General features: G+C 45.6%; 1 protein-coding gene across 3 annotated transcripts in view; it reads left to right on the top strand.

The window, feature by feature from the left end:
• The window catches only part of BNIPL (BCL2 interacting protein like), a 49,364-nt gene extending 31,742 nt beyond the window's left edge, over nt 1-17,622 (top strand). For 2 of the 3 annotated variants that reach the window (XM_030187570.1, XM_030187568.1), the window contains exons 8-10: nt 1,579-1,665; nt 15,444-15,542; nt 16,637-17,622. In XM_030187570.1, coding sequence (XP_030043430.1) covers nt 1,579-1,665; nt 15,444-15,542; nt 16,637-16,661 — 211 coding nt within the window. In that variant the 3' untranslated portion in view covers nt 16,662-17,622. Of the gene's footprint in view, nt 1-1,578; nt 1,666-15,443; nt 15,547-16,636 lie in introns of those variants that run through there. The other variant, XM_030187569.1, reaches the window with a different exon arrangement.
• The last annotated feature ends 5,594 nt before the right edge of the window (nt 17,623-23,216 follow it).

Below are 23,216 nucleotides of genomic sequence, written 5' to 3'. Positions count from 1 at the left end.
CCCCCCCTCAACACATGAAACCAAAAATACATTCTAAATACTTAATGATAAATTTGAAATGTATATTTGTGCTGTCAAATCCAAATGGTTGTTCTCTTTGGCATCCCGCAGGTGTTGACAGCTCAGATGGAAACAAGACCAGAATGAGCTCCAAGCACCACCTGGGGATTGTACATTAATTTTATATTCTCTCACAATGTACTTTCTTTGTTAGTATTTATTTACTGCCTTTTTGAAAGAATTCACTCAAGGCGGTGTACAGCAAGAATAAATCAGACATAAGCAATAGACAATTACAGCAGGAAAAATATTCAAACAACAATACAAAGTACGGCATAGTATCCTACATTACAATGTCAACACAATGGTGCTACTATTTGGGTTTCTGCCAGGTACTTGTGACCTGGATTGGCCACTGTTGGAAGCAGGATACTGGGCTAGATGGACCATTGGTCTGAACCAGTATGGCTAGTCTAATGTTCTTATGTTTAATATGCAATAAAATATTTTAATAGACTGCTTAGGGTATAAGCAAAGACGGAACATATAGAGTAACAGGAGTGAGAAAATCAGGGGACTCATTTAAAGGAATTTGCATATGAGGTCAGAAAGGTGCTTTGAATATTATCTTAGCTAGGGTAAGAGTGGATAAATATGTCCTGCTGTAGGATATGCAGCCAGTATCACTCCTTGTATGTGACTAGCAAGTTCGTTACTTCTTCCCGTAAAGGCCTGGGTGACGAGACGAGCTTTCACTTTAGCAGTGTGATCTGTTCCAGGAGGGGGAGACCTTTTAGTCACTTCTGGTTTTGAATGCGGTGTGGTGGTGTTTACAGTTCCTGATCCTACCGGTTGATATCAAAGCTGCAGGCCTCATAGGATGGAATTGTCGTAAGGCCAGGGCTGGCCTAACATCTTCGTCCTGGATCTGGCAACTGGCATCTCTGCTTTAGCTTAGTCATTGCAGTGACCGTCCTCAGGTGGTTGCACCAGATTTTTAGCAGCACACTGAGGTAAAGTTCTGCTTAAAATGTGGGGGTGACCTTGCTCACTGTGATTTAACAGGGCAGGTGCCTCTTCTTCCTGGTTGAATTGTTCTGAATATCTATTCCTACAAGACCCTGTACTCAACCAAAGGAAAAAATAGCCGTTTTTATGCCATGACTTCTCAGGCCTAATAGCAGTGGTGGGTGGGTGGGTCGGGGGCATGGAACAAGTGTATATTTCAAGTCTAAACTCATTTCTGTGCATGTTGATTGGCTATCCAGTTTTTGACTTTGTAGTTCTTTGCTTCCTTTTGAGGGAGGTTCCCCACTTTTATTTCATTCTGGGTGGCTCCCTGAATAATTTGTGTATGTTTTCAAAAAGAATATAATAAGAAATTTTCCCTCTAAGTCATCCACTGAAAGAAAGTGGAAATCTATGCATGCACCGCCTAGAGGGACAGTGAGACCCACTGGAAAAAGTGGACGAGTCCCCGATTCCATAATAGAACCATGAAATACCTTCAAAACAGCCGAGTCCAGTCCTCCTCTGTGTCTGAAAAAGCACCAGCACCTCATTCTTTCTTGCTTCCAGGCTGAAGAAGAATCTGAAGGCCTTGATAATTGTTCACCCCACCTGGTACATGAGAGCCCTGATGGCTATCGTTCGTCCTTTTATCAGGTAACATTCCTTTCGTCCGTTTGACTGGATTTGATTGGAGAAGCATGTGTGGTAGAATGAAAAACAAATATAAAGAGGTACAATGCATATTATTATCGTGCGATGCCAACCCATGATAAGGGTATCTGGAGAGAGACTCCAGTTTGACTGTCCACCATTAACATAGTCCTATGGAAGAAATCCCTTAACCCCCTTAACTTGCGGCAGGGACATGGTACCTTTGCAAGCTTTCACTGTTGACACAGCAAAAGATCTAGAAAGAAAAATACTTATGATATCATAAAATAGAATAATTCATATAACAGTGAAGTATCTGTTTCTTTATCAAGTCACCAGTGGTTTCTTTGTTCGTAAACCTCTGCTGAACTGGTCATATAAGGAAAAGACCGGTCATCAGAACAGTTCCCCTAATGGCCATGCAACTCTGATCTTGTGTAGGGGACAAGAGGCCTCCTAGCAGACAGGATGACCAATACCACCCTTTCTTTAATTTATACCTTAAATTAGTTTTTGTACCAGTGGAGTGGAGGTGTAGCCTAATGGGTTAGTACAGTGGCTTGAGAACCTGGGGAACTGGGTTTGATTCCCACTGCAGTTCCTTGTGACTTAACCCAGGTACAAAATAAGTGCCTTTTATATAATATGTAAACTGCTTTGATTGTAACCACAGAAAGGCACTATATCAAATCCCATCACCTTTCCTCCTCTTCCCCAGTTTGAGTTTCTGCTTGTAGTGTCACAAGTGAATGATGTCTCAATGTATGTCACCAAATATTTGAAAGTGTTAAAAAAAAATCTTCTTAAGTAACAGCTCTGGGCAGCTTTCTAAAGTCTGAGATACGTCTAATGTGCACTATTGGGATTCAGCCCATGTTCCTGAGTCTGTACCTTCAGCAAGGGTGGCCTGACTTCCTTCTTTCACTCACATGAGTCCTGGTGACTTCTGTACTGGAAGTCAGATTTCTAGTAACAAAGAAACATCCGGTCAAAGCATTGTAGAGATTAACACAACAGGCATGCATGTATAAACCTTTATAGCTGGGGACTATTCCTACCAGAAGTTCAGTTCCCCAAATTAGCAGACACATAAGTACATAAGCATCACCATGCTGGGACAGACCAAGGGTCCATCAAGCCCAGCACCCTGTCACCAACAGCGGCCAAAAGAACAAGCAATTTGTCCCACCCATCCTAGAAATACTGTATTATTCCCTCGTCCATTCAATAACATTCTATGGCTTTTTCCTCCAGGAAGCCGTCCAACCCTTTTTTGAAGTCCGCTAAGTTAACCGCCTTAACCACCTTTTCTGGCAACGAATTCCAGAGTTTAACTACGCGTTGAGTGAAGAAAATTTTCCTCTGATTTGTTTTAAATTTACCACACTGCAGCTTCATCGCATGCCCCCTTTTCCTAGTATTTTTGGAAAGCGTAAACAGACACTCCACATCGACCCGTTCCATTCCATTCATTATGTTATAGACCTCTATCATATCTCCGCTCAGTCGCCTTTTCTCCCCAGCCTCTTCAGCCTATCCTGATAGGGAAGTCGTCCCATCCCCTGTATCATCTTTGTTGTCCTTCTCTGCACCTTTTCCAATTCCACTATGTCTTTTTTGAGGTGCGGCGACCAGAATTGAACACAATTCTCGAGGTGCGGTTGCACCATGGAGCGATACAACGGCAGAATAATATCCTTATTTTTGTTTTCAATCCTTTTCCTAATGATACCCAACATTCTATTTGCTCTCTTAGCTGCAGCAGCACATTGAGCAGAAGTTTTCAATGTATCATCAACGACGACACCTAGATCCCTTTCTCGGTCCGTGATTGTTACACTCCTACCTGGCTGCTCCTGGCGGTCGCCATCTTGGTTGGTTCAGTTGTGAGGCGGCCATCTTGGTGCTAGGCAGCCTCAGGAAGGAAGTACATATTTGGGCGTAGAGCACCTCTTCTGATGGAGGCTGCCATCTTGAATCAGCTGCACATTTTTTAGACTGATTCCTACACTATTTTAAAGCCCTGCCTCCAGTCAATCCTTGCTTCGGCTTCTATTGCTGTAGAGGTTGTAGTTCCCGTCTGTGTTCTGTTACCGGTTATCCTGTGTTTTGACCCTTGGATTGTTTCCTGACTACTCTGCTGTGTTGCTGCCTGCCCAGACCTCGGATTGTTTCCTGACTACTCTGCTGTGTTGCTGCCTGCCCAGACCTTGGACTGTCTCCTGACTACTCTGTTGTTTTGCCGTCTTCCTGGTCCTTGGACTGTGTCAGTTCCCCCGCCTGTCTGGTTGGTGGCCGTACACCCCGCCGGTTCCAGAAGTCCTGGTGGCCGCCTGCACCTGGGGGCTCAACTCCCGGAGAACGGTGGTCGCTTCCCAGGTGAAGCTAGGGGTTGTGTGGCTGCCTGACCAAGCGCGGTGCTGCTCCATCTTCACCGTGCTCAGCCGGGGCACAAGGGCTCACTTCCCCAGACGTAACAGTGACTTCCAACGCTGAACCTTGCATGACGTAGTTATAGTTTGGGTTCCTCTTTCCCACATGCATCACTTTGCACTTGTTCACATTAAATGTTATCTGCCATTTAGACGCCCAGTCTCCCAGTCTCGTAAGGTCCTCTTGTAGTTTTTCACAATCTTCCCACAATTTGATTATTTTGAATAACTTTGTGTCATCAGCAAATTTGATTACCTCACTAGTTACCCCCATCTCTAGGTCATTTATGAATATGTTTACAAGCAGAGGTCCCAGCACCAATCCCTGAGGGACCCCGCTAACTACCCTTCTCCATTGCAAATATTGACCTTTTAATCCTACTCTCTGTTTCCTATCTTTCAACCAGTTTTTAATCCACAGTAAGACACTACCTCCAATCCCATGTCCCTCTAATTTCCTCTGTAGTCTTTCATGAGGGACCTTATCAAATGCCTTCTGAAAATCTAGATACACAATATCAACCGGCTTACCTTTGTCCACATGTTTGTTTACCCCTTCAAAGAAATGCAGCAGATTGGTGAGGCAAGACTTCCCTTCACTAAATCCATGTTGACTTTGTCCCATTAGTACATGCTTTTGAATGTGCTCTGTAATTTTGTTCTTGATTATAGTCTCTACCATTTTGCCCGGCACCAATGTCAGACTCACCGGTCTATGTTTTCCCAGGTCTCCTCTGGAACCTTTTTTAAATATCGGTGTTACATTGGCCACCCTCCAATCTTCCGGTACCACGCTCGATTTTAAGGATAAATTACAAATCAATAACAGTAGCTCTGCCAGCTCATTTTTTAGTTCTATCAGTACCCTAGGGTGAATACCATCCGGTCCAGGAGATTTGCTACTCTTCAGTTTGCAGAACTGCTCCATTACGTCTTTCAGATTTACAGATATTTCAATACGTTTTTCCGACTCTTCAGCTATGAATACCCTGTCTGGCACCGGTATCCCACCCAAATCTTCCTCGGTGAAGACCGAAGCAAAGAACTCATTTAGTTTTTCTGCTATTTCTTTGTCTTCCTTGATCGCCCATTTTACACCCTGGTCATCTAGCAGGCCAACTGATTCTTTTGCCGGTTTCCTGCTTTTAATGTATCTAAAAATATTTTGTACTATCAGTTTTCGCCTCTAACGCTATCTTTCTTTCAAAATCCCTCTTTGCCTTTCTTATCAGCGCTTTGCATCTGACTTGACATTCCTTATGCCGCTTCTTATTTTCCTCATTTGGTTCCTTCTTCCATTTTCTGAAGGATTCCTTTTTAGCTCCAATAGCCTCCTTTACCTCACTTTTTAACCACGCCGGCTGTCATTTGGTTTTCCGTTCTCCTTTTCTGATAAGTGGAATATGTTCAGCCTGGACCTCCAGGACAGTGTTTTTTGAACAGCATCCACGCCTGTTGTAGGTTTCTTATCCTCTCAGTCGCTCCTCTAAGTTTTTTTTTTTTTTTACCATTCTTCTCATTTTATCATAGCTTCCTTTTTGAAAGTTAAACGCTAACATATTTGAAATTTGCTTTCAAAAAGGTAAACATAGGAAGTCAAAGGCGATCATGTTATGATCACTGTTGTCAAGCAGCCCACGGACCGCTACCTCCCGTACCAGATCATGCGCTCCATAAATGAATAAGTCTAGAATTTTTCCTTCTCTCGTCGGCTCCTGTACCAGCTGCTCCATAAAGCTGTACTTGATTTTATCGAGTAAGTTTACCTCCCTAGCGTGCCCTGATAAGTACATAAGTACATAAGTAGTGCCATACTGGGAAAGACCAAAGGTCCATCTAGCCCAGCATCCTGTCACCGACAGTGGCCAATCCAGGTCAAGGGCACCTGGCACGCTCCCCAAACGTAAAAACATTCCAGACAAGTTATACCTAAAAATGCGGAATTTTTCCAAGTCCATTTAATAGCGGTCTATGGACTTGTCCTTTAGGAATCTATCTAACCCCTTTTTAAACTCCGTCAAGCTAACCGCCCGTACCACGTTCTCCGGCAACGAATTCCAGAGTCTAATTACACGTTGGGTGAAGAAAAATTTTCTCCGATTCGTTTTAAATTTACCACACTGTAGCTTCAACTCATGCCCTCTAGTCCTAGTATTTTTGGATAGCGTGAACAGTCGCTTCACATCCACCCGATCCATTCCACTCATTATTTTATACACTTCTATCATATCTCCCCTCAGCCGTCTCTTCTCCAAGCTGAAAAGCCCTAGCCTTCTCAGCCTCTCTTCGTAGGAAAGTCGTCCCATCCCCACTATCATTTTCGTCGCCCTTCGCTGTACCTTTTCCAATTCTACTATATCTTTTTTGAGATACGGAGACCAGTACTGAACACAATACTCCAGGTGCGGTCGCACCATGGAGCGATACAACGGCATTATAACATCCGCACACCTGGACTCCATACCCTTCCTAATAACACCCAACATTCTATTCGCTTTCCTAGCCGCAGCAGCACACTGAGCAGAAGGTTTCAGCGTATCATCGACGACGACACCCAGATCCCTTTCTTGATCCGTAACTCCTAACGCGGAACCTTGCAAGACGTAGCTATAATTCGGGTTCCTCTTACCCACATGCATCACTTTGCACTTGTCAACATTGAACTTCATCTGCCACTTGCACGCCCATTCTCCCAGTCTCGCAAGGTCCTCCTGTAATCGTTCACATTCCTCCTGCGACTTGACGACCCTGAATAATTTTGTGTCATCGGCGAATTTAATTACCTCACTAGTTATTCCCATCTCTAGGTCATTTATAAATACATTAAAAAGCAACGGACCCAGCACAGACCCCTGCGGGACCCCACTAACTACCCTCCTCCACTGAGAATACTGGCCACGCAATCCTACTCTCTGCTTCCTATCTTTCAACCAGTTCTTAATCCATAATAATACCCTACCTCCGATTCCATGACGGTGAAATTAGGCCTTACCTGCTAATTTTCTTTCCTCGAGACCCTCCAGACCGGTCAAGACGCGTGGGTTATGCTCGCCTACCAGCAGAGGGAGACTGAGAACACTAACTTCAACTATGTACATATAACCTGTGCCCATCCCACAAAAGCCAGTATACACTTAGCAAAGCAGAGAAAACCCCCTGCAACCTGAACTCTTGAATGTAGAAAAACCCCTGTACCTGGAAAACCAATAGACAACACCAACAGTGTGCTCAGACAGACGGAACGTCAAGCGCCCCGCTCTGTCAAGTATTATGGACGAAGAAAAACTCTCCGACCCAATGAAAGATAAAAGGAATAGTCATAGCAGAACACGGCTCAAATACTTCTGATACGAACAATATCTCTGAAATCCATGGGGCGGGCTCTTGACCGGTCTGGAGGGTCTCGAGGAAAGAAAATTAGCAGGTAAGGCCTAATTTCACCTTCCTCATCGACCCTCCAGACCGGTCAAGACGCGTGGGAAGTACCAAAGCAGTAGAAACTTAAGGGTGGGACCCTCGAAACGCAGAAGACAGCACAGCCGCTCCAAAACCTGCATCCTCTTTTGCCTGAACATCAATCCTATAATGCTTAACAAAGGAATGAATGGACGACCATGCCGCTGCTTTACAAATATCCTGCGGAGGAACAAAACTACTCTCCGCCCAGGAAGCGGCAACCCCCCGAGTTGAATGCGCCTTAAGCAACGGGGGCACCGAACGCCGCCTCAACAAATACGCTGAGGCAATAGCCTCCTTCAACCACCTAGCCAGAGTCCCCTTGGAGGCCGCAGCTCCTCTCTTAGGACCTCCAAACAAAACGAACAACCTATCCGAATCCCGGAAATCTCGCGTTCTGCTCAAATAGGACCGCAAGGCGCGCCGAACATCCAACTTAGCCAACCGACGCTGAGAGGCATCCCCCGAACGATCCCCCAACACCGGTAACGAAATCACTTGATTCACATGGAACGCTGAAACCACCTTAGGAACAAAGGAAGGAACCGTCCTCAAAGTCACTTTCTCTTTCGCAAAGGACAGAAAAGGCTCCCTACAAGACAAGGCTTGCAACTCTGATACTCTCCGAGCGGAAGCAATGGCCACCAGAAAAACTGTTTTCAAGGTAAGATCCTTACATGTGATGGACGCCAATGGTTCAAACGGAGGACCCACCAGAGTCTCCAAGACCAAATTCAAATCCCAAGGCGGAACCATTGGACGACGGGGCGGCCGAATCAACTTCACTGCCCTCAGGAACCGCCCTACATCCGGAGAAGCTGCTAAGGAGACTCCTCCAACCTTACCTCTGAAACAAGACAAAGCCGCAACCTGCACCTTCAGGGAAGAAAGGGAGAGCCCCCTGTCCAAACCATCCTGCAAAAACTCCAAAATCTCCATCACCGAAGCCCGCAAAGGGACAACATTCCGTTCAAGACACCAACTCTCAAAGATGCGCCACACCCGCACATAAGCCAACGACGTGGACTTCTTACGCGATCGCAACATTGTATCAATGACTCTGGCCGAGAAACCCTTCTTTCTCAATCTGTGCCTTTCAAGAGCCAAGCCGTAAGCAAGAATGGAGAGGGGTCGGCCATCTCGATCGGTCCCTGCACCAGTCTCACCTGAGACCCCAGGGGAAAAGGACCCTGCACTAACAACCGCATCAGATCTCCGTACCATGGCCGACGAGGCCAATTGGGCGCTATCAGAATCACTAAGCCGGGATGACGACCGATCCGCTGTACCACGCGGCCCACCAGCGGCCACGGCGGAAACACATAGAGCAACTGCTGAGTCGGCCACGGCAGAACCAACGCGTCGAGACCCTCGGCTCGAGCATCTCTTCGACGACTGAAGTACCGCGGGACCTGCGCATTGTCGGCCGATGCCATGAGATCCAACACCGGCCGACCCCACTGCAACACTATCCGTTCGAACACTGAGGGATGGAGGGCCCACTCTCCGGGATCCAACATGTGCCTGCTCAGATAATCCGCGTCCACATTGTCCACTCCTGCTACGTGGCCTGCCGAAAGAGCCTGAAGATGGGCCTCTGCCCACCCCAACAACTCCGCCGCCTCTACAGCTAATCCCGGGCTCTTCGTCCCCCCCTGCCGATTCACATAAGCGACGGCCGTGGCATTGTCGGAAAGAACTCTGACCGCCTTGCCCTCTAGCAGACTCTGGAAAGACCGAAGAGCCAACCGAATTGCTCGAGTCTCCAGGCGGTTGATGGACCACGCCACCTCTACCGACGTCCATCGCCCTTGGGCCACCTGCCCTAGACAATGCGCCCCCCAGCCTAACAGACTCGCATCCGTGGTCAGTACCACCCAATTCGGCACCTCTAGCGGCATACCCTTCGCTAGATTCGGAGTGTGAAGCCACCAGCGGAGGCTGCGTCGAACCCTCTCCGGCAGCGCTAACCGCTCCTCCAACTCCTGGGATTGAGGGGACCAACGAGTCAACAACGAACTCTGCAACTGTCTCATGTGGGCCCTGGCCCAAGGGACTACCTCTATAGACGCAGCCATCAGACCTAACACCTGAAGATATTCCCGCGCCGCAGGCGCCCTCTGAGCTCGGAGCTGATGTATCTGAATCTGCAGTTTGGAAATGCGAGGAGCCGTCAAAAACACCCGGCCTCGCTCCGTGTCGAACCGAACTCCCAGATATTCCAGCGACTGTGACGGAACTAGGTGACTCTTGGCCAGATTGACAACCCAACCCAGCGACTGCAAAAAGGTCACCACCCGGGCGGTAGCCTCCTCGCTCTCCGCCTGCGTTTTGGCTCGAATTAACCAGTCGTCGAGATACGGATGCACCAAAATGCCCTGCAACCGTAAAGCCGCTGCCACGACCACCATCACCTTGGAGAAAGTGCGAGGAGCTGTAGCCAGGCCGAACGGGAGCGCACAAAACTGAAAGTGACTCCCTAACACCACAAAACGAAGAAAGCGCTGGTGCGCCTCTAGAATGGGGATGTGTAAATAAGCTTCTGTCAAATCCAATGAAGTCAGAAATTCCCCTTCCTGAACCGCTACAATGACCGAGCGCAACGTTTCCATCCGAAAGGAAGGAATCTTTAGAGCCGCATTGACCCTCTTGAGGTCTAAAATGGGCCGAAAAGAATCCTCTTTCTTTGGCACCACGAAGTAAATGGAGTAACAACCGGTACCTCGTTCTTCTGGCGGAACCGGCACCACAGCACCTAAATCTACCAGACGTGACAGAGTGTCTCGCACTGCCCTTGCCTTGCGCCTTGAATGACAGGGAGAGACGAGAAAGAAATCGGACAGAGGACCGTCGAACTCCAGCGCGTACCCGTCTCGCACTATCTGCAGCACCCACTGGTCCGACGTGATTTGGGCCCACCTCTGGTAAAACAAGCGTAAGCGAGCCCCTACACGAACCAGAGGCTGGACCCCCAAACCATCATTGCGACCCACGGGACGTACTGGCCGCTCCAGAAAAGGCAGCTCGCCCCCCCCGGCGGCCCCCACGAAAGGGCTGGGTTCTCTGAAAATAACGACCCCGGAACCCCCCCGAGGGCCTACCCGGCCGATACCGTCTAGCTTCCTGAAAACGGCCTCGCACCGCCGCGCCCCTAGACGCCTTAGGCCGAAGCTCTGGAAGCCGCGGGATCTTAGTGTCACCAAGACCCCTAACCAACTTATCCAATTCGTCTCCAAAAAGCAAAGCGCCCTTAAAGGGAAGCGAACACAACTTTGCCTTGGACGCGGCATCTGCCAGCCAGCCCCGCAACCACAGGGCCCTTCGAGCCGCCACTGCAAGGGTCATGTTCTTCGCCGATGCACGCAACAAATCATATAGCGCATCTGCCAAGAATGACGAGCCCATCTCCAACTTTGCCAAATCCTGCACTAAGGCAGCTCTATCAACCTGCGGAGCATCTAGCAGCCGCTCAGCCCAGCGGAAACATGCTCGAGCCACCAGACCTCCACAAACTGAAGCCTGCAAAGCCAGCGCCGATAAATCAAAACTGCGCTTCAGAAATGTCTCCAATTTCCTGTCCTGAGGGTCCCGCAGGGCAGCCCCTCCATCTACAGGAATTGCAGTAGCCTTGGTCACCGCCGTCACTACGGCATCCACAGTTGGAGGCTTTAAAGAGTCTCTATCTTCCTGCGGAAGGGGATAGAGCTTAGCCATGGCCCGTGCCACCTTACAAGGTGCCTCCGGCGAGAGCCATTCCTGCGTTACCATCTCTCTAAGATCCGCATTCATAGGAAAGGTCCGAGATACCCTGCGGATCCCCTTAACCAACGGGTCCTGCTTTTCAGAGGGAGCCGGATCTACTGCCGGGTCAAACTTGAGCATAGTAGACACCTGCTCAATAAGATCCGCCAATTCCTCCCTGTGAAAAATGCGGACCACCGACGGATCCTCCCCGGGCACTGTCTCTCTATCTGGTCCGGACAAGGACCCCTCCTCCTCCTCCAGGGGACTAAAGTCGCCCTCTGACTCTGGAGGAGAAAAACAGTCCAGGTCTTCAGCCCACTCAACACGTGGCCTCTTAGCGCTCAAGCCCGCCCCCGGACTAAGGGGCTCCGTGCGCGATGGTCCCGCCTGCCAGGCTTGAAATAAGGACCAAACAAATTCAGGAGGGAAACCCATCCTTCCCGAAACGTCCCCTCCCGAAGCACCAGCCACCGGGCTGCCCTGAGGGCCGCTGACTAAATCCGGGATTCTCGGGCCCGAATCCAAAATGGCGGCGGTTCCCGCCAAAACCGGGACCGCCGCTGAACCGCTAGCCGAAGCCCCTGCAACCTCCTGCAAGGCTGGCGCGGGAAGTTCCGCCGCTAACACCGGCGGAGCGGAGGCCTGAGTCTTCGGTTCCCCGCAAAAGCGGCAGGAACCGCCAATCGCGTCGACCCCCCGACGAGCGCAAGAACGACAGCGAAGCGGCTTCGAGGACATCTTCGCGCCAAAAACCTCCCAAAGGTAAAGGAACTGGGAACTCACCCAAAGAAGCCACTCACAGCTCAACTTGCACGGCTGCCCAGCTCCGGCACTCCGGAGTGCAGCTGCACAGCTCTCCACAGCGTCTGGGTTTTTTTCTTTTTTTTTTTTTTTTTTTTTTTTTTTTTTAAACTTTATTGCAGCACCATTTGAGCCCTGCTGCTATTAAATCCCTGGCACTCAAGGCTGCAATATAAAACTGCAGCCGAGGCACAAAGCTGCCCAAACTGGAGAGCTAGCTCGGGGGAGGGACCCGGCCACCCGGGTGTGACACCCCAGGGGGGACAATGGCAGGCCCCAGCGGCACCGCCAATCCCCAGCACACAGAGTAGTCCAGGCACAGGGAAGTTCCTCAGGAATGATCAATAGACCAGGCTAAAACTCTCAACTGATCCCTGACTCCTACCAGACCGGACAAGCTGCACAGGCTGCCTGTCTACCCTCTGCTGAGACTGAGAAAATACTGGCTTTTGTGGGATGGGCACAGGTTATATGTACATAGTTGAAGTTAGTGTTCTCAGTCTCCCTCTGCTGGTAGGCGAGCATAACCCACGCGTCTTGACCGGTCTGGAGGGTCGATGAGGAATCTGCAATTTCTTCAGGAGTCTTTCGTGCGGCACTTTGTCAAACGCCTTCTGAAAATCCAGATATACAATATCAACCGGCTCCCCATTGTCCACATGTTTGCTTACCCCCTCAAAAAAATGCATTAGATTGGTGAGGCAAGACTTCCTTTCACTAAATCCATGCTGACTTTGTCTCATCAGTCCATGTTTTTGTATATGCTCTGCAATTTTATTCTTAATAATAGCCTCCACCATCTTGCCCGGCACCGACGTCAGACTCACCGGTCTATAATTTCCCGGATCTCCTCTGGAACCCTTCTTAAAAATCGGAGTAACATTGGCTACCCTCCAGTCTTCCGGTACTACACTCGATTTTAGGGACAGATTGCATATTTCTAACAGTAGCTCCGCAAGTTCATTTTTTAGTTCTATTAATACTCTGGGATGAATACCATCAGGTCCCGGTGATTTACTACTCTTCAGCTTGCTGAGCTGACCCATTACATCCTCCAAGGTTACAGAGAATTTGTTTAGTTTCTCCGACTCCCCCGCTTCAAATATTCTTTCCGGCACCGGTGTCCCCCCCCAAATCCTCCTCGGTGAAGACCGAAGCAAAGAATTCATTTAATTTCTCCGCTACGGCTTTGTCCTCCTTGATCGCCCCTTTAACACCATTTTCGTCCAGCGGCCCAACCGACTCTTTGGCCGGTTTCCTGCTTTTAATGTATCTAAAAAATTTTTTACTATGTATTTTTGCTTCCAACGCTAATTTCTTCTCAAAGTCCTTTTTTGCCCTCCTTATCTCCGCTTTGCATTTGGCTTGGCATTCCTTATGATCTATCCTGTTACTTTCAGTTGGTTCTCTTCTCCACTTTCTGAAGGATTGTTTTTTGGCTCTAATGATTTCCTTTATCTTACTGTTTAGCCACGCCGGCTGACGTTTAGTCTTTTTTCCCTTTTTTCTAATACGTGGAATATATTTGTCCTGAACCTCCAGGATGGTGTTTTTAAACAGCATCCACGCCTGATGCAAGTTTTTTACTCTGCGAGCTGCTCCTTTCAGTCTTTTTTTCACCATTTTTCTCATTTTGTCGTAATCACCTTTTCTATAGTTAAACGCTAGCGTACTTGATTTCCTAGTTTCACTTCCTTCAATGCCAATATCAAAACCGATCATATTATGATCACTGTTATCAAGCGGCCCTCGTATCGTTACCCCCTGCACTAGATCATGAGCACCACTAAGGACTAAGTCTAGTATTTTTCCTTCTCTTGTCGGCTCCTGAACTAGCTGTTCCATGAAGCTGTCCTTGATTTCATCAAGAAATCTTATGTCCCTTGCGTGTACAGATGTTACATTAACCCAGTCTATATGCGGGTAATTGAAATCCCCCATTATTATTGTGTTGCCCAGTTTGTTTGCGTCCCTGATTTCCTTTAACATTTCCGCATCCGTCTGTTCGTCCTGGCCAGGCGGACGGTAGTACACTCCTATCACTATCCTTTTCCCCTTTGCACATGGAATTTCAATCCACAGTGATTCCAAGGAGTGTTTTGTTTCCTGCAGAATTTTCAATCTATTTGATTCAAGGCTCTCGTTAATATACAATGCTACCCCTCCACCAATCCGATTCACCCTATCACTACGATATAATTTGTACCCCGGTATGACAGTGTCCCACTGGTTATCCTCCTTCCACCAGGTCTCAGAGATGCCTATTATATCTAATTTTTCATTTAGTGCAATATATTCCCAGTCTATATGGGGGTAATTAAAATCAAAAAGCAGGACAATTCTTCAGCCAAGATAAGTACTCTTTCAAAGCCTTTCGAATTTAGACTTTATTATTTAGGTCTCCTTTACAAATGTTTGCACAGTACATGGTTAAGTCAGTGGCAATAGAGTGATGTTGTGGAGTTTTTTTTTTTTTGAAGACACATGATTGATACAGTTCCCTCGTTATATAAAAGGCTTGTCCTTTGACAAAGAGGTGGTGCTGTAATACCTGATGTCTTTTTTTCTCCACATTGTGTGATTGCTGGAAGTTGCATTGCCTAGGGGCAGCCATAGTTGCTTGCAAACAGGTTGTATATTTGGTAGAAAGAGATATATATTGTTTGGTAATTAAAATCACCCATTATTATTCCGTTGCCTAATTTATTTGCCTCACTAATTTCCTTTAACATTACTGCGTCCGTCTGCTCATCCTGGTCGGATGGACGGTAGTACACCCCTATCGCTGTCCTTTTCCCCTTTGCACATGGAATTTCAATCCACAATGATTCCAAGAGGTCTTTTGTTTCCTGCAGAATTTTCAATCTATTTGATTCAAGCCTCTTGTTAACGTACAATGCTACTCCTCCCCCAATCCGGTCCACCCTATCACTACGATATAATTTGTACATCCAGTCTGTGGTGCCCCATCCAGCCACTGCATGCCGTAATAGAACTGGAAATTAGAGTCTGTGGCTCACGGAAAACAATCCTGGCATGTGAATTAAGCTTGAAAGTCCCATTCTGAAAATGCTTATCCAAGAGATCAACGGTAAATATTTTAGGGGGTCTTTTACTTAGGCATGTTGGCGTTTTTATGCGCGTGCTCAAGATGCCAATGTATTCCTATGGTCATTTTTTGTATTTAGCGTGTGCTTATTTTTAACGCATACTAAAAACACCAGTGCCTAAGTAAAAGACCACCTTAATCAGAAGTCAGGTCCATCATTGTTTGATAGCAGGGCTTGAAATGAGAAGTATGACATGTCTTCAGTCCTTTTGAATCTGTTGTATTGCCTCTTTTTACAGTTCAAAGTTTGGTAGAAAAGTCCAGTTCATGAGCAGCTTGTGGGAATTATCACAGTTGGTTTCACTGGACCAGTTACACATTCCAGAGTGCATAAGACAGTAAGTATTCCCCATTCTTAAGCAATAATACAATTGACACCCAGTGTCCACTGCTCCGCCTTTGGGTTTCAGTCAGGCAGAGTACAGCAGAAGGATATTTGAAAATACCTATTGAAGAAAGTGGATACCAGACAGATCTGGAATTTATACACTTTACTAATCAAGAAGGCTCAAACGCCAGGGAAATTTCATAGCTCTTGGCTGAATGTTAAGATTTTCGAACAGCAGAATCGGGCCTGCTCTTAGCAGGTAGGACAGAGTGGAGTTGAGAGCCTATTGGCTAGCAGAGACTCTCAAGTTAACATTATTTGCCAGTTTTATTTTTAATGCAAAAGAAAATGGGGCAATTTTCACAGGGTTAGGTTCCATTTATAGGTGTAAAAAATAGATTTTAAACACATCAAATTCAGGTTACATGTATTATTATTATTTATTGCATTTGTATCCCACATTCCCCCACCTATTTGCAGGCTCAATGTGGCTTACATAGATTTGTTAACATTGTCATTTCAGGATATCAGATACAGTTAGTAATGTGTAACGATCAAGGAAGGGAAGAGAGAAGAAGGAAGAGAGTGGTTGGGTAGTTACAGAAGGTGGGCGTTCATAATTGATTGGGTTGGTGAGGTGACTTAGTGAGGTAGTAGGCTCTCATTGTAGGCCTTGTTGGAGAAGAATGTTTTCAGAGATTTTCGAAAGATAGTTGTTTTGTTGATTGTTTTTGAGTCTGTAGGTAATGCATTCCATAACTGCGTGCTCATGTAAGAGAAGGTATATGTATAAGCAGCGACTTTAGAAAAGGCATGACTTGTATGTGTTGGCCAAGACATGCAACAGATTTCAGCATGGTTTGGGTAGACCTTGAGAGTATACGGTACATGTAATTCGTATTTGTAACAGCAATACATGTATATCCCTATTCTTGCCAGGGTCACTCTACAAGCTGCCTGTGTATGGGAAATAAGGCCTGTAACATACAGTTCTCATGAATGACTAGACATTGATTAAAAGTGGCTGCTTTTGGCAAACATGTGGGTAAGGTGTTGTTATTTGAGTTTATTAATGTAAATCAATTGTTGTTGTTTTTTTTCTAGGCTAGATCAGAAACTGAATGGTTGAACTGAAGACATGCCAGTCTTGCTAAGGGACGTAAGAAACTTATCAGATATGCTGTTCTATTCATTTAGAATGTCTGGTCTGGAACCTCTATTCTATAACAATAATCAGAAGAGGAAAGTTGATATTACACTTTATGAAAAAAAATGGCATGGCTGATCCCTGTTTTGACTCTAAAATGGATTGACAAATACAGGATCATCTTCGAGGCTTTTGGGACAAGCTGATCTGTGTTGTGTGGTACCTTCCATGCCAAAACATTTTTGGGGATTTCTAAAATCGCTTTGCAAACAATACAACTGAAGCACAAGCTACAAACCATTCTGGGAGATAGGCTTTGAACAGAAGCATGGACCAGTGTATGTGCTTCATCACCTTTCTGCTAGTTTTCCTTGGCAGCTTTCTCGGAATCCTGGGTGCCTGCTCCAGAAACGGATGCACAAGGGGTATTTCTTCTGAGATGAACTAACATAGCCATCACACTGGTTTCTATAATCTCAGTATCCACGCTCTCCTCAAACCTCTACATATAGAGGGAAAAGTGATGGGTTCTGAACCAGTATCTCTTAGGGGAATGAGCATCCAGCGGACCTGGTTTTTATTTTGTTTTTGTTTTTTTTTACTTCTGATTCCATTTACATTCTTGCAGCTCCAGAACCAAAGGATGCTGTGCCTCCGGCTTTGCACGAACTTGCTGCGTGAGCCTGTTTGTAAAGCTGCAATGATTTTAGGAGAACCGAATGCACCAAGAGATTTCTCAGGAGCTCCACTACGAATGCAGGATTACATGAGTAAATATTGTCTATGTGTGACAATGTATGAAAGGCAGTGCAATGAGCTATCATGAATTTCTCTGTTACACAGTAGCAGAAAACCACAGGAGAACAAACTTCAAAGCCATTTAGCTGGGTAAATAAATATTATCAGAAAATAAATAAAAAAACAATGACCCACTAGTGTAACAGGAGGACCTTGCGAGACTGGGGGATTGGGCGTCCAAGTGGCAGATCAAGTGCAATGTTGACAAGAGCAAAGTGATGCATGTGGGTAAGAGGAACCCGAATTACAGCTATGTCATGCAAGGTTCTGCGTTAGGAGTCACGGACCTAGAAAGGGATCTGGGAGTCATCGTTGATAAGACGTTAAAAACTTCTGCTCAGTGTGCTGCGGCGGCTAAGAAAGTGCACAGAATGTTGAGTATTATTAGGAAAGGGATGGAAAACAAACACGAGGATGTTATAATGCCGTTTTATCGCTCCATGGTGCGACCGCACCTCGAGTATTGTGTCCAATTCTGGTCGCCGCATCTCAAAAAAGATATAAAGGCATTAGAGAAGGTGCAGAGAAGGGCGACAAAAATGATAAAGGGAACGGAATGACTTCCCTATGAGGAAAGGCTGAGAAGGTTAGGGCTCTTCAGCTTGGAGAAAAGGCAGGTGAGGGGTGATATGATAGAAGTCTACAAGATAATGAGCGGAGTAGAGCGGACAGATGTGAAGCGTTTGTTTACACTTTCAAACAACAACAAAACCAGGGGACACAAGATGAAGCTAGAATATGGTAGATTTAAAACAAATGGGAGAGAGGTTTTCTTTACTCAGCGTGTAGTTAGACTCTGGAACTCGTTGCCGGAGAATGTAGTGACAGCAGCTGGCCTTACGGAATTTAAAGGGGGTTTGGACAGATTCCTGAGGGAAAAGTCCATGGAACATTATTAATTTTTTTTTTTTTTTTTTTGTGGGGGGGGGGGAGATTTGCCGGGTTCTTGAAGCCTGGGTTGGCCGCTGTCAGAGACAGGATGCTGGGCTTGATGGACCCTTGGTCTTTTCCCAGTATGGCGGTGCTTATGTACATCCGTGGGATCATTTGAGCTTTGGAAATTACTTCTGGAAGTTTATTTGGTTTTCTATTTCATATGGACAATATTTGGTGACAGCATCCGACGCTTTCCGTGAATGTATTGTTGAGTTTTGCACGTGCTGCACCTTTTGAAATATGAAATTTGTCTTTTTGAGAATTCAGTTCCAGTTTTTGACAAATATTAAGGAAGGTTTTTTTCAGCCAATGATGAGGAATTGATCATTTAGATTCGCTTCTAGCTCTACCGATCTGTAGGTCTGGAGCTCTTTCAGGCTTTTTCCTTCCTCACGGTGTAATGTGCCGTACTTCCACATATTTTTAGTTACGCTAGTGGGTCATTCTTTTTTATTTATTTTCTGGTGAACAGTTGAGTGACTCCGCATCCATTTATGTGTGTATAGTGGATAAATATGACCCCCAGGAAAGGCTCAGAACGGCTCTCCTGAGACCCAGTAAAAGTATGCACATGATTCCAGTGAGAAAGCATCCCCAGAGGTTTAAGTTTTGAGTTTGTAGAAATGTCATGTACGTGCGTGCAAACTTGCCATGTCGCTTCTAACACACATACCGTGCACCCATTTTCAAAAAGTACTCATGTATGTTTCAATTGTGCACCGCTATTTGAAAATCCCCACCCCACCTTGAAGCCTATGTTTCTGTGACTGTATTTTTTTTTAAAGATGTTCTCCCTTGGACTCTAATTAGGATCCTTGAAAACAGTGTGCTGATAATCTCACCTAAAAACAAAGATGAATTCATCACCAAGACCTCAATTGTTCAGTGTAACAATTGCAAAATACAGTATTTAAAAAATGGTGAAAATTCTGGTTAATTATATTTTCTGTGTCTAATTCCCCTGGTCTCAGGGGCTTCAGGTTGCCCACTCCTCTTCTAGAACTTTCTTTCCACTGAAAAAAAAAAAGTATCTGCTTCTGCTGCTTTATTAATTAACTAGTAAAAAAGGCCCGTTTCTGACACAAATGAAACGGGTGCTAGCAAGGTTTTCCTCGGAGCGTGTATGTTTGAGTGTATGTGAGAGTGATTGTGTGTGAGTGAGAGAGAGAGAGTGAATGTGCGAGTGTGTGTGTGTGAGAATGAGAGTGTGTGCAAGTGTGAGACAGTGTGTTTCATACAGATACAGTGTGTGCGAGAGAGTGTGTGTGAGACACAGACTCTGTGAGACTGAGTGTATGAGACCAAGAGAGTGTGTGATTGACTGTGTGACACATAGAGAATGAATGTGATACAGTGAGAGACATAGTGTGAGAGACAGTGGGTGAGAGTGAGAGAAAGACATTGACTGTGAGAGAGTGTGTGTGTGACAGAGATACCTCCCCCCCCCCTCTGGTGTCAGCCCCCCCCCCCCCCCTCTCTCTCTCTCTGGTGTCTGAGCGTTACTGTGCAGGATGCTGGCCTCTGGCTGTGCTTCAAGGAACTGACCAATCCTATTTAATAGAATGCACCTCCAACATTCTGAAGCTGAGAAACCTCGTGTGGTCACTTCTGCTTGTGACGAACCCGGAAGTACGTGATGTCAATTCAGGAGATGGATACAGAGAGCAGGAATGCATCAGCCAGGCAGTCAGCTTCAGAATGTTGGAGGTGCGTTTTATTATATAGAATACCTTTCAGGTACTTGAACATCGCTAGCATATCCCCTTTTTCTCTCCCCTCCCCCCCATGCAAATCCATATTTAGGTATTCTAGTCTCACTGTGCCAGTTTGGTAGCCCTTCTCTAGTCCACCTCTGCTCTGTCTGTATCCTCCCAGATGTAAGTGGACAAACTATGACAGCACAATCCCTTCCATAGGCTTCTTCCTATACACTCTAGCATCCCTCCGGATATGACCACCACTCTATCACACTGCTTCCCTACCTTCGGGTCAGATATGATCTCTCTCCCGTTTGGGCTGCATCAGTACCTTGCCTCACCATCGGATACAATTCTCATGGATTTCTATACCTCAAACACGTGATTCCAGGCTTACCTTGAATTCTGTTTGCTAAATACTTGAGCTCTCCTGAAGCTTTGTTCGAACACAACTAAATTTTCTACTCCAACTAGTGTGTTGCAGACCTTTCCTACTAATCTTGTGAAAACCACAAACTTTTATATCTAGACCCTGCATTAGGTGCCACTTATAGCATTTACCCCTTATGGCACAAAATTGCGTGTGCAGAGTATAGAATAATCTCGGTTACACACATAAATTAATTGCTTAATTAGCTGCTACTGAACTTGAACTTAATTGGCTGGAACTGATGTTCATTGGAACAAAACTGCAGTTATGCGAATAACTGCCCTTAGGTGGTATTCTACAAACTGTATGCGGGTCATTGGTGTTCGCACAGGCCAGTGGTGTGGGTGGATCAGTGGCATGCCTGGCACTTATTCGCATGGCATTAGGGCTTGAGCCTAACATTAGGTGCACCACTGTGGTCTTGCTGATATAGAATTTGTGGTTAGTGTGCAGCATCCCGGTCCCTAACTTTAGGTGACCTGTACAGAATTACCCCCTTAAGACTGTAAGCTCTTTAGGGAAGGGACATAGTATATGGGAATACTTTCACCACTTTTTACTGCTGCACGTGTCCAGTAGTGCTACAAACAATTATAAAGTATTATTGTCATTGTTATTGTACAGAAATCTTGGAGTTAAAAATAATAAACCAATTCAGTTTATTAAAATAGACTTGATATGACCATTCATCTGGCCTGATTTGCAAATGGACAGCAGTAATATATACCCAATGTACCTGAATGTAACTCACCTTGTGCTACTACTGAAAAGGTGTGAGCAAAATCCAAATAAATAAAAATGTTAAAAAATAGAGAGATTAAAAAAAAACCACATTTGGTTCCTTTTACAAAGCAACAGCTAGTGATTCCCAGTGCGGCTTTGTAAAAGGAGCCCATTATTAGGTAAAACCTACCTCAGTCTTTCAGAGAATAATGTATACAGTGAAACCTCGGTTTTCGTTGACTTCGGTTATCGTTGGTTTCGGTTTTCGTTGATTTTTTTCAGTGAAAAATTTGTCTCAGATTTCGTTGGTTGCTTCGGTTTTCGCTGCTAATTTTGAGAAAACAAAGGGCAACCCACACGTTCTCCTTCTCATATGGAAATAATTGCTTCGGTTTTCGTCTGTTTCGGTTTTCATTGATTGTTTTCGGACGAATTATCAACGAAAACTGAGGTATCACTGTAATCAAGGCTGAAGTTTTTGTTTTAAAGCACAGGAAGACACACCTTTCCACTGATGATGGATTTATGGATTTTAACATCTGCATTTGCTATGTCCTAATGCCACCAATCTGCTGCTGTTTCTGTGTACTAGCAGTCCAAGGATGTAATGTATAAATAAATATATTTTTCTTACCATTGCTGAATGCATTCATAAATGACTTTCTATACGCTTAAGCAGTGTCACTTTGAATTCCTGGTTTGTTTGTGGGAATATTGAATTAGATAATAGCACGCCATGCCTTCTTTTCAGAAGTACAAATAGATGAGGAAAGACCCGAGGGGAATCCACCATATCAAAATTGAAGCCTAGTTAATAAATGTATTATTACACAACATAGAGTACGAAGGCAGATAAAGACCCGCATTGTCCATCCAGTCTCCCCCAAAAGGCAGCCAGAGCCGTCCGTACCTGCCACTCTGTGATCAGATACTACACAAACAGGAAATCACACAATCATGCAAGAGTGGTTTTATCACTTTTTATCCAGCAGTCACATTTATTGTCAATACTTAATCTAATGACAAAAGTTAATTCAGAAATTCACAATATATCTTATGGAGTTTCAAGGCACCTGGGCACCACAATAATCCAACACACTTATTATTTAAGTGGAGGAAAAACCTCAGAAGAGCCACCCAGCCTGCAATACTTTTAAGGCGTACGCACGGTTCACCATCATAGGACACCCCACTCCCCCACTTACTTCATAGTGTAGGAATTCTTAGTACTTGTCCATATGTCAATGAAGCCAACTTGTACTCACAGGAATATCAAAATATCAACAACCAGAACAGGCACTCATCGATATTAATTCATAATCTTTGCGTCCTTTCAAATCTTCAAATGCCCACCAGCCACTTCTACAATCCAAGGTGCCCAACAGGGAGCCCCTGTTTCGCTATAAGCTGCGTCAGGGGTAGTGCTAGGAATCCAGATCTTGTGTGATAGCCACTCCTAGCGCTACCCCTGACCCAAGAATGCAGTACAGTATAGAAGGCAAAATACGTCTGTGCACAAAGAAGAGCAAGACTTGGGGGTGACGGTATCCGAAGATCTTAAGGTGGCTAAACAGGTAGAAAAGATGACAACAAAACTCAGAAAAAAGCTTGGATGCATAGGGCGAGGACTGGAAAAGGAGGCGACACTGTCTCTCTATTATTCTGCTCTGGTGAGACCTCATTTAGAGTACTGTGTACAGTTCAGAAGGTTGGCTGCTAAAATTGTCAGTGGTCTTTGTCATAAAGCATATGGGGACAGACTTAAAGATCTCACTATGTATACTTTGGAAGAAAGGTAGGAGAGGGGAGATGAGAAAGAGATGTTTTGAATACCTCCATGGCATAAATGAACAGGAGTCGAGTCTCTTTCAAGAGAAAGGAAGCCCTCCATTGCCCCAGTTACAATTAAGTACCTGTATATACTATGTAACCCGCTTTGAATGTAGTTGCAAA

Source organism: Microcaecilia unicolor, chromosome 14 (assembly GCF_901765095.1).
Source record: "Microcaecilia unicolor chromosome 14, aMicUni1.1, whole genome shotgun sequence".
NCBI lineage: Eukaryota > Metazoa > Chordata > Amphibia > Gymnophiona > Siphonopidae > Microcaecilia > Microcaecilia unicolor.
Note: the sequence above shows the minus strand (reverse complement) of the source record. Positions and strands in the feature narration are given on the sequence as shown.